Raw genomic sequence first — 11,551 nt, forward strand, 5'->3', positions numbered from 1 at the left:
GGGGGGCCGCGCGCCTGCCGCCGCCGCCGCGCCCTGCGCATGCCCCCGCGCTGGGGGCCGCCGCCGCCGCTGCTGCCGCTCTGCCGGAGCCGGCCGGGGGGCACGCGCCGCCGTGTCGGAGGGCGGAAAAGCGCGCCCTGCCTGCCCCTTTAAGCGCTCGGCCAATGGCGGCGGGGCGGGCGGGCCCACGCCGCGCGCGGAGCGGGGGGGCGGCGGCGGTGGTGGTGCCGCCCCCCGCGGGGGGGGCCCGGCCGCCGCCGCCGCCGCCGCCCGCCAGCGCCGCCGCCCCCGCCGCGCCGCCACGGTGCCTGCGGGCCGCGGGGGGCCGGCTCGCCGCGCCGCCGCGCCCCGGCGGGCTGCGCACACGCCATGCAGCGCGGCGGCCGCCGCCGGGCCGGGCCGGGCCGGGCCGGGCCTCACCTGCGGCGCGGGCCGGGCGCTGCTGCTGCTGCTGTGGCGGCAGCGGCGGCGCGGGGATAAGCGGGGCCCGCGCGCCCTGACGTAACCCCTTATGTAACGGCGGGGGGGGGAGGGGGGGAAGGGGCTGTCCGCGCCGCACCGGCGGGGGAGGGGGCCGGCGGCCGGGCCGTGTAATGCAAAGGGGGGTGCTCGGGGGCCGTGCAAAGGGGGGTGCTCGGGGGCCGTGCCGTGCAAAGGGGGGGTGCTTGAGGGCCCTACAATGCAAAGGGGGGGTGCTCGGGGGCTGTGCAATGCAAAGGGGGGGGTGCTCGGGGGCCGTGCAATGCAAAGGGGGGTGTTCCGGACTGTGCAATGCAAAGGGGGGGGTGCTCGGGGGCCGTGCAATGCAAAGGGGGGGTGCTCCGGGCTGTGCAATGCAAAGGGGGGGTGCTCGGGGGCCATGCAATGCAAAGGGGGGTGTTCCGGACTGTGCAATGCAAAGGGGGGGGTGCTCGGGGGCCGTGCAATGCAAAGGGGGAGTGCTCCGGGCTGTGCAATGCAAAGGGGGGTGCTCGGGGCTGTGCGGTGCAAAGAGGGGGGTGCTCAAGGGCCATGCCATGCAAAGGGGGTGCTCTGGAGCCGTGCAATGCAAAGGGGGTGCTCGGAGGCCATGTGGTGCAAAGGGGGGGGTGCTCTGGGACTGTGCCATGCTAAGGGGGGTGTTCTGGGCTGTGCAGTGCAAAGAAGGGGGGGTTCCTCCAGGATTGTGCAATGCAAAGGGGGGTGCTTGGGGGGCATGCCGTGCAAAGGGGGGGGTGTGCTCCAGGGCTGTGCAATGCAAAAGAGGGTTCTCCGGGGCCGTGCTGTGCAAAGGAGGGTGCACCAGGGCAGTGTAGTGCAAAGGGGGGGTGCTCTGGGCCATGCAGTGCAAAGGGGGCATGTACTGGGGCTGTGCAGTGCAAAAGAGGAGTACACTGGGGCCGTGCAGCGTAAAAGGAGGGCACACCGGGGTATTACAGCGCATGGCGGGGGGCAGGTGCCCCAGGGAGGCGGTGCAGTTTTGATCAGTGCACTAAGGAGGGGGGGTGTTGGTGCCCTGGAGAGGGGGGTGCAGTGTAAGGGAGTGGGAAGCTGTGCCGTGGTGGTGCATTGTAGGGGGTGCACTGGGAGCCTGTTCAGTTGCGGGGGGGTGTCAATGCACTGGCAGGGTGACCATGCAGTGCTAAGGGCTGGGATCGGTGCACTGGAGGCGGTGCAAGGAGGTGGTCAGTGCGCAGGGGAGAGGGGAAGCAGTGCAAGGGGATGCTGGATGCACCAGGGGGAGCGTGCAGTGCAGGGGGGGTCTGCGCATTGCAAAGGGGGGTCAGTGGAGCAGAGGGGGCTGTGCGTGCAGCAGGCTGTGCAGTGCACGGGGATCGGTGCAGTGCAAGGGGAGGTGCAGTTGTGGGGGGACATGTAGTGCAAGGAGGGGGTGCAGCAGCTTGTGCAGTGCAAAGGGGCTTCTGCAGCTTAGCCAGGTGCTGCGGGGCCCCAGCCCTGGTGAAGCCCCCTCCCCAGACCCAGCTCCCTGGGGTATTGCTGCAGGCGATTTCCAGCAAAAGCCCCCCTAGAAAGTCACTGAAACGCTGGGGCTGAAGCCTCGCTGCCCTCGGGGGCCAGAGGTTTTAGGGAAGCTAAAAACCGGGTGAGGACGAGCACTGTCCCCAGGGGTCCCCGCGCCCGGCTGGAGCCCTCTTGCCCTGCTCTCTCCCGCCATCCAGGGGCTTCCCGAGCGTGCGGTCGTGCTGGCCGGCCGGTCCCGGCGGTGGGGCCATGCCGTGGCTCCGCTCCGCGTTACTCCCGCTCCGCCTGGCCGTTTCCACCTCCAGGCACCCCCCGGCTCGAGCAGCGTGCGGTGGTGGGTTCATTTACCCCGTGCACGTGCGCATCGCGCACCGCCGGGACCGGGGCTCCACCATGCCACCCAGCCCGCCGGCGCTTGGCTGTGCCGCGCCGGGAGAAACGGCGATGGCGCCCCGTCGCAGCAAGCACCGCGGCGGGGCCGGGACCGGCCGGGGCGCCTCGTCCCGGGGAGCAGCGCGTGGGCGTCGCGGCCCCTCTCCGGCAGCCCCCGCGGCCACGCGCAGCCCCGCGTGCGCGGTGCGAGCAGCAGCGCTAAGCCGGTGCCGCGGCCTTGGCCCGCTTGCCGGCAGCGCGCCGCTCCGGGGGGGCTGCTTGTACAGAAGGACGCACGTCTGTTCCCGCAGGGTCGTTTTCCTGCCACGAAAACCGCCTGTTTTGTTCCAGCTGTTTTTTTCCGAGCCTCTTCTCTGCCCGCTTTGCCTCGCTCGGCGCAGGTGACGTTAGAGGCACTTTGCAGGCGGTCAAGGAGAGCGTCTGCAGAGCGAGTTTACGGAGGAGCTCTGCAAATCGCTCTTTGCTTGACTCACTTGCCAGGCCCGTGTTGAGAGCACGCGCCAGGCAGCAGCCGCGGCCCCTCCGCGCTGCCCAGAGCATCGCGCTGCCGGCGCGGAGACCCTGCGCCGGCCGGGCCCCGCGCGGCCGCCCGGTCCCTGCCGCCAGGCTGGCGCAGGAGGGGAAACGAGGTGCCCTGAGCGGCGGCGCGTGCATGCCAGGAAAAGCCTCTCCTCCGCCTAACATTCGGAAAATAAACTTTCTTATCTCATTCTCTCCCTGCAAGGCGACCTGTATTATCCCCGCGGATTGCCAGGGAGCGCTCGGCTTTGGGTCTCGTCCCAAAGCCGTTTGCACGGAAGACGCTGCCTGGTGCCGCCGGCAGCCGGCCGGGGTGCAGCCGAGAGCCTGGGCTGGGGCGCGCTGGCGGGGAGCGCAGCGGCCGCGCGGCTGGCTGCCTGCCCGCGCGCAGCGAGCGGGGCTGCCGGCGATCCTCTGCAAGTTTTTAAAGCTCGATTTGCTTTTCAGTGGAGCCACTTCACCGCCTGGGCTGGGAGGAGAGGGGGTCCTCGGCCGGGGGCAGCCCCGCGCGTTGCTGCGCGACGCCCGTTGTTTGCTCGGGCGCCGCTTTCTGCAACGGCGTCGAGTGGCCACTTGTGCTCGCTGCCCGTGTCTTTGTGCGCCCCGGTCGCGCCGCCGCGTGCCCACGCGCGTGCCCCTGGGCTGCGCGGCCGCCGGCAGGCAGGAGCCGAGCTCCCCCCGCGGCGCCCAGCCCGCTCCCCGCGGGGGCGATGCTGGGGAGCGGGCATCGCCCCGCGCGCCGGCTCTCCCGGGAGCGCGGTTCGCGCCTGGCCGCCTCCTCCCTGGGGCAGCCCGCGCAGCCTGCGGCCGTTTCAGGGCCACGAGGGTGAGCAAGCGATTTAATACCAGCCCTTTCTGGAAAAACGCCGTACGCCTGAATAGCGGGGAGCTGACCGGGCGCGATGGGAATTGCTCCACGCACCGCAGGCGGGCTGCTTCCCGCGGGCACTGCCTGCCGGGGCACCGGACCGCGCTCGCAGCGGCGCCGGGTCGCGCACCCGCTGCTCGGGGCGGCCAGCGAGCTCGCCCCTCCGAAACATGGGTGCAGGCTGGCTGGGGAGTTCCTTCCCTTCCCCTCTCCCTCCTGCTGGCTCCCACCTTGCCCGCGCTGGACGATGCTCTGCAGACGCCGGCAGGGCCAACGGAGCCGCTCTCCGCTCCGAGGCCAATGCGGGCCTCGAGGGCCGGGCTGCCGGGGGCTGCCGGGGGCTGCCGGGGGCTGCCGGGGGCTGCCGGGGCTCCGGGCACAGCCGGCCCCGCCGTGACAGGCGCTGCGTGACGGTGTCTGCCATTAACTCCCACCTGCTTTTGCGCCCGCCTGGTACTTGCGCTAGTCCCCCTCCTCTCCTCATCAGCTTTTCACTGATGTAGTTAAGAAAACTTAACTTTTCTATTACTGCACATTTCTCTCTCACCCAGGTGCTTAATTACCATTGTCCCAGGGAAATGTCAGCGTGACTCAGAGACAGTTTCCCATTAGGAAGCGGCAGATGAATATTAATTAAACCGGCTGGTGGGTGGGCTCACTTGGAGCTCCTTTCCCGAGGGGACCCTGCCAGCACCCCACGCCTGCCGGGCCTCGGCCGAGGACCCTCTCGCCTGGTTCAGGGAACCTGCGGCACAAATAGAAACGAAGAAGATGCCTCTGCTGCAGGGACAGGAGCAATTCCACCTCCCTGCCTCCCTGCCCAAAGGAAATCGTCTCTTATTAAGGAGCCTTATTACGAACTACCCTTACCTCTGTGCCCGCGGGGTTTTGCTTGGTCTCCCGAAGTGCGTTTCCCCCCGGTGCAATTACCCCGCTGCGGGCGCTGTGCAGGACGGGCGCCGACGGGGAGAACCGGGGAGGCTGCGTTTCGGGGGGAAACGCACTTCGGGGGGGGGTAGCTGATAGAAACGGGGGTTTCCTGGGTATAAAAAGTACCCGCTCGGCGCCTGCAGCCTCTGCTCGGCTCCAGCCGCCCCTTGGCCTGGCGGCGAGGACCGACCCTCGCCGAGGGATGCGCGCAGCCCCGGCGCGTCCCGGCGCGGCCGGTTGCAGCGTCTCCGGCTTCGCTCTGCATCCTCGCAGCGCTGCAAAGAGCGAGCGGGGCGGGTTGGGGGGGTCCCGTGCGGCCCCCGCCCCGGGCCGGGCGCTCCGTCCCCGCTCCGCAGCGCGGCCGGGCGCCCGCAGAGGCGGGGGGGGGGGGAGCCGAGGCCGGACCCCCCCCCCATTCCCCACCCCGGCAGCGCCAGGGCCTCCGGGTCCCGGGCAACCGGCGATGGAGCCGGGTTGCTGGGAAACATCCCTCTTGAGCGCCGATAAAAATAGCCCCGGCTGCAAGGCGAGAGGCCGGGCTGGGCGGCCGGCAGCGGCCGCGGAGCCGCTCGGAGCCCCCGGGCGGCTCGCAGGGGACGGGACGGGACGGGACGGTGCTGCACCCTGCTGCCGGCCCGACGTGGGCTGGGGAGCGGGGCTCCGCGGAGCGGGACGGCGAGGGGCCGGCGCAGCCCGCAGCCGCCGGGCCCAGGTTCCCCCGCCAGGCTGCGGGAGGGGGCTCGGGGCGGTGGGGCAACGGGAGCGGCGCGGCGCCCGGCGGGGGCGAAGGCGCTGCCGTCGGCAGCGGGGCCCGGCCGCCCCGTCGGCCCGGCGCGGGGGCTGCGGCGAGGCGGCCGCGGGGCTGGTTCTCGCCAGCCTCCCGCGCCCCGATTGGCTCCGCGGCGCCGGGCTGCGCTGGGGCCCCGCGGCAGGAGGAGACTCCGCGGCCATAAAAGCGGGACGGGAGCGGCGAGTCCGGTGGGTACCCGGCGGCGTCGGTGGTGGCATCCGCGCTCGGCGCCACCGCCGCCGTCGACGCCTCGAGCGAGAGGGCGGCACGCGGGGCGGCGTGCGCCCGGCTCGGCCGACGGACGGCCAGCATCAGCGGCGGCGGCAGGTAGGGCCGCGGGTGCCCCGGGGCGGCGGGCTCGGGGGGCGCGGGTGGTGGCGTCGCCCCGGGTGCACGCACGCACGCACGCGTGGCACGGCACCGCGCGCCCTGACTCACCGCCTGCAGCTGGGGTATCGCTTCTGCTGTTTGCCGGAGTGACTCAGTTTGTTTAAAAACATCCCCGGGGCGCCGCGCCGGGAGCATCTCGCCGCCGGGGTTTTCTGTGCGCGAGCGAAGCCGGTGCTCCCGCGGCGCCGCAGGTGCTCGTTTCGTCCCTCGAGCTGCTCGGTAGCCGGCGAGCCTCCGTAAATAGCTCCGCGGCGGCTCGTCGGGGTGCCGTTGCTGCGTCTTTCTGCCCTTTCGGGGGGAGAACGCGTTAGCTGGAACGAGCCGGAGTCCGGAGCGAAACGAGAAGGGAGCAGCAGATAAGTGACGGGGAGGATGCTCCTGCCTTCCCGCACCGGCATCGTCGGGGTTTGCTGCGGTTTTGTTCAAAAAGTCATTGTCTGTTTCTGAGCAAACGTTGCCCTGAACGCGTTTGCAGGTTGCTCTTAAGGAGAAGAGAACGGCTGGAAGGCGACGTTCTTCCCTGGCAGAAATGCCTGTAGGGTCCCCAAACTGTCTCAGGGAGACCTCGGTGGGAGGGGACCGCCCGGGGGCGCGATGCGCGCTGGCTGTCGGCGCCAGCGCCGCTCCGGAGGGAGCGATCCCGGAGCCCTCGCGGGCAGCCCCGGCCGGTGCTGGTGGTGAGGACGGGTCTCCGTCCCCGTCGCTCCCCGCGGGGACGCGGAGCCCTGCCGGGCCGGGCCGCGCCGGCGCCGACGGAGCCTCGCCGCTGTCGTCTCTAGGAGCTGCTAAAGCCGTGCCGAAGCCTCTGCGGCCGGAGGGACCGCCGCGGGACGCGCGCCCGAGCGACGCTCGGCCTCCGGCTCCGTGCAGGTAACGTCGTGTCGCTCTCCAGCTCCCTTCGCCTTCCTCCTTCCTTTCTCCAGTTCTTTCCCCGCCCCCCTCTTTGTCTTAGACCTATTATTTTTTCTCCCCTTTTTCTTGTCCCATTTTTTCTTGCCCGTCTCCCCCCTCCCTCGTGGAGCAGGAGGGCGGCAGAGCTCGGCCGGACCAGGTACGTCCCTGGCGCAGCCCTCGGCCCCTCCGCGCCGGCAGAGCCGCGGCTCGCCGGGCTGACGGCATCCGAGAAGCCGGGGCGCCATCGGCAAATGCCGTCCGGCGGGCACGGATGCTCCCGGCCGCTCCGGCTGCCCCCTCCTCGTCCTGTTAATCTCGGTTTCCCGCGGCGTTGCAGCGGGCGCCTCCGCGGCCGGCCAGCCCTCGCTGGGGCATCGCTGCCCCGCGGCGGACGGCAGGGAGCTCGGGGCCGGGACGCCCACGCCTGGCCGTCCCCGCGGCGGCTGCCGGGCTGCGCTGCCCAGGAATACCACCTGCATGTCGCACACGGCGGTGCGGATAATTCCGATTACATTTTAATTCAGCATGAATTAGTACGGTGGCATTAACATTTCTTCATCAGCGCCAATTACAGTGCATTAGCAGATACAGCCGGAGAATACAACAGTCTCTAATATGCGTCACTGCCGTGCAATAGCTTCCTCCGGGTCGGGCCTTTGCACCCGAGGTGGCAACGGCGGCGGCGGCCGGCTCCCGCGGGGCCTGGCGGGAGCGCTCAGCTCCGGGGCCGCCGCGGCCGGCACCGGCCGCAGCCCCGTCCAGCCTGGCTGGGGGTGTTTTGGGAGCGCCGGCGGTGGAGGATGCTGCCGCGGTGGAGGATGCTCCGGGCCGCCGGGAGCGGGGCAGAGCGGCCGGCGGCGGGCGGGCGCCTGGCGCTGGGTCGCCCCGGTGCAGCCCCGGGTGTCCCGGGCCTCGGCTGGCGAGCGGCTCCGGAGCACCATGTTTTTCTTCTCCGAGGCCGAGGGGGAGCTGCTGATGCATCCTCGCCATGCCGCCCCGGACGCGGCGATGGCAGCAGCGCTCAGAAACGTGGTGCTAAAAAACCCAAAACAAATGGCACGCGAGAGGCGTTAGCGGAGAGGGGGCGGGGGGGCTCGCCAGCCTGCCGGGGCCCAGGTGTCCCGGTGTCCCCAGGAGCCCGGCTCGGGGCTGGGGCCGTGCAGCCCCAGCGGGGTTCGCCGGGCGGCGGTGGCAGCCACGGGCCGCACGTGCTGTCTCGCCCCCCAGGCAGCGCTGTGGGCGGCATGGAGCGGCAGGCGCTGGCGCTGGCTCTCTGCCTGGCGCTGGCGGCGGCGGCGGCGGCTACGGACTGTGCGACCCGGTGCTCTGCCTGCACCCCGGACTCGGCAGAGAGCATCTGGCCCCTGGTGAGTGCCGGCGCCAAGCAGCCGCTGGGCTGCAAAACAGCAGCGGGCGCCCGGCGGGCACGGTCGGGGCTGGGAGCGGGGGGCGTCCCCGGGGCAGCACCGACCCGACGGCGCCGGGCGCCCCGGCCGCTGTCTTGCAGATGTGTTTGCTGGAGTGCGCGGGCTCCTGGCCGCCCGGCGCCGCCTGGGAGGCGTGCAGCAGGGCGCTGGCGCTCCCGGCCCCGGCGGAGGCGGCGGGTGAGGACGAGGCGCTGCCGGAGCTCGGCCCCGGGGACCTGGCCAAGCACGGCGGCGGCGGGTTCCCGAAGCAGCTGGAGCCGGGCGAGCTCCTCTCCCTGCTGCGCCGGAGGGCCCCCGGCCCCGGCAGCACCACGTACGGTGACGGCGGCGGCGAGCGGGTGCAGGACTACCCCACGCCGGAGCCCGGGCCGGCGGGTGCCGGCGGCGAGGAGCCCCCGGGCAAACGCTATGGGGGCTTCCTGCGCACCTACCCCAAGCGGCGCTTGGAGGCGGCGGCCGCGGGCGCCGGGCAGGAGCTGGCCGAGCTGCACAAGCGCTACGGCGGCTTCATGCGCCGGATCCGGCCCAAGCTCAAGTGGGACAATCAGAAGCGCTACGGGGGCTTCCTGCGGCGGCAGTTCAAGGTGGCCACGCGGGCGGACGAGGACCCCAGCGCCTACTCGGGGGAGCTCTCGGACCTATAGAGCCCCGACGGCGCCGTCTGCCCCAGCCCCATCCTGTGCTCAGCCCAGCACCGCCGCCTCGTCCCTCCGCGCCCCCGACGGAGGCAGCCCCGGCGCTGTCCCCCAGCGCCCCTCTCTCGTTGCGCCTGCCCGTCCCGTCGGGACGCCGGGAGCGGAGGGGGACGGCGTCTCTCGTCCGGCTGCTGAAGATGCACCCGGCCTGTCTGGGAACGGAGGCGGCCGACGCACGGGATGATGGCCGGCGCAGCGGCCTCCCAGCCCCGGGAGGGATGAGCCGGAGCCGGAGCGGGATCAGGCCCTCGGGAACAGCCGGCGCAGCCGGCGGCTCCTGCGGACGCGGTGCCGGCGTCCGCGTCGGGGACGTGGCGCTTGGCTGAGCACCAACCCAGCTCCCACTGCCCCGAGCCGCTCTTCGTGCCCCCGTCGTCCCGGCGCCCGCCTGCTCCGTTGGGTCACCGCCGTTAGGCGAGCAAACGTCGCGGTTCGTCCTGCCTCGAGGTAGGGCCGGTGCCCCTGCCCGCTCCCCCCCTTCCCTTCCGTCCAGCGAATAAAAGGAAGCTGCCCATGGAGGTGCGCGGGCGGTGAGCGTCTGCTTCGTCCCGGCCGGGCGGCGCGGGCCCCGTCTGCCCCGGACGCATCCAGCCCTCGGGCTCCTCCAGAGCGGGAGCGCGGCGCGGGGAGGAGGAGGAGGATGGCGGGTGGCACGCGGGCAGGCTGCAGGCGATGCCGGCCGTGCCGAGGAGCCTGCGGCCGGTGCTGTGGGCTGGTAGCAGCCCTCCGGGCAGGGAGGCTGCTGGGGCGCCTACGACGTCCTGGGGGGGGGTCCGGCTCCGAGAGGGGAGGGGAGAGGGGCTCCCTGCGGGTGGGAGCGGCACGGCACAGCCTCGGACGGAGGCACGGCCAGGAGCGGCCAGCCCGGCGGGCTGCGGGTGTCCCCAGCCGCGGAGCCTGCTGCAAGGCCTGCAGGCAGCACTTGGTGGCACTCTGCGCGCAGCGTGGCCGGGTGCTGCGGGCGCAGGGAGGGATGCCGCCGCCTGCACCCCCTGCTTCCCACCCGGGAGGCAGCAGGGCTGGAGGGGCTCCGGCGGGGCCAGGCGGGTGCTAGACGCGAGCGGGGTGCTGGCAGGGGACCTCCCCGATGCACAGCAGAGCAGGGCCCTGTTCGCTCCCCTAAGCAGCAGCCGGCGGGGAGGTGAGGGCTGGGTGCCCGGCCAGGGCAGGGCTTGTATCATCAGGAAACGCGGCTGTAGCAGATGCTGGCCTCCATTCTCCTTGGGGGAGGAAAGGGAAGGTTTTAGCAGACATCTCCTGGCTCTGCTCCCGCATAGTCCAAAAGCTCTGCATCCGTCCCCAGCCCTGGCCTGGTCCCTGCTGCCCTGGCACATGGGGCTGCCCCAGCCTTCGGGCGGCCTCCAGCCGCCTCCATGAGCCTTTCCCCAAATCACCCGCACCCATGCACCAGCCGAGGAGGGGTGAAGGGGCCAGGAGAGCCCCAATGGCACCTCTGCTCTTGCCACTGAATGAGCAGAACTGGCAGGTGCCCAAACAGCCCTGGCCAAGGGGGGACAAATCCCTGGGCTGCTGCAGGGGTCCCAGGCCACAGCTTTGACCAGAGCCACGTGGGAAGGGGTGGCAGGGCTGAGCGCAGCGGTCACGCTGTCCCCGTCCTGCTTGTGCTTTCAGGACAGTGCGACCTGGATTGCAGCAGCTCTATGCAGAGGAAGCTGAGGCTGGGCACTACGTTCCCTTTTGAACTTCTCCTTTCCAGCCTCAGGCTGCGCAGCTCACATAGCTTTGGGAAGTCTCCTGCCCACGTTTCCCAGCCCTGGGGGGTGACACTGACTCATGCTCAGGACGCAACGAGCTGCCAGCTCCATGGGTGTGAAAGGCCCTCGAGGCGGAGGTCACTGCAGAGCACTGACACGCTCCACTCCCCCAGCAGCATGGGCCAAGCAGAGGGACTGGCACAGAGCAGGGCTGCAACCAGCCCGCAGCCTGCCCGAGCCCGGGAGCGGGATGAGCCAGCCCCGGTTCACCTCCTGGGGAAGAGGAATCACCTAAAGACCTAGAGAAGGGTTGCGCACAGAGCCAGCCCCGATGCGCTGCCCAAGCACCAGCCTAGGGTGAGCAGGGCTTCCCCTGGCTGCTTGGGCAAGGCCAGCAGCCATAGCCCCTGCCTTGTCCTAGACTACAGACCGCTCATCATCTCCTCCAGCCACAGCACGGACACGGTGCTATTCCCCAGAGGTGCCGTGAGGCTGTGCTGGACGCAGGCTGTGGCAAGGCTGGCCGGCCTGCTCCCAGCCGTGCATGGTGAGGAAGGGCAGGTGACAAGCCAACAGCCCTGAGCACGTGGCAGGGGACGCTCTGATGCACAGGAGCGGCATAGGACTTTTCACTTTTATTACAAAAATATCTTGCAAGCCAAAAAAAAAAACAAACAAAACTGCGGTCTGTACAAGTAGTCACATCGCTTTCAAAGCGTCACCGTATCTCTGGGACAGCCCCGGCCCCCTGCCCACAGAAGAGCGTGCGGGGGAAGCGACACCCCACCTGCTGCCGGCACCGAGGGCACGCGGACACTGCAAGGAGGTGGCGCAGCCCCCGAGGTGCCGCCTGGCCCTACGCGCTCACTCTGTCCTCAGGGAAGGAGGAACAAGCTGAGTCAGAGGCGCTCAGTCGGGAGACATGGAAGACACCTCTCCGCACGTGCTGCAGGTCGCACTGGAGGGAC

The 11,551-nt window shown here is 70.9% G+C and overlaps 1 protein-coding gene across 1 annotated transcript; it reads left to right on the forward strand.

Annotated features, from left to right (window-relative positions):
- The first annotated feature begins 5,661 nt into the window (after nt 1-5,661).
- Nucleotides 5,662-9,565, forward strand: PDYN (prodynorphin). The gene is made up of 4 exons (XM_068912423.1): nt 5,662-5,789; nt 6,632-6,722; nt 7,974-8,113; nt 8,254-9,565. The coding sequence occupies exons 3-4, from the start codon at nt 7,991-7,993 to the stop codon at nt 8,815-8,817; spliced, it is 687 nt and encodes a 228-aa protein (XP_068768524.1). The 5' UTR covers nt 5,662-5,789; nt 6,632-6,722; nt 7,974-7,990; the 3' UTR covers nt 8,818-9,565.
- Nucleotides 9,566-11,551: the final 1,986 nt, after the last annotated feature.

This window comes from Struthio camelus, chromosome 18 (assembly GCF_040807025.1).
Source record: "Struthio camelus isolate bStrCam1 chromosome 18, bStrCam1.hap1, whole genome shotgun sequence".
Lineage (NCBI taxonomy): Eukaryota > Metazoa > Chordata > Aves > Struthioniformes > Struthionidae > Struthio > Struthio camelus.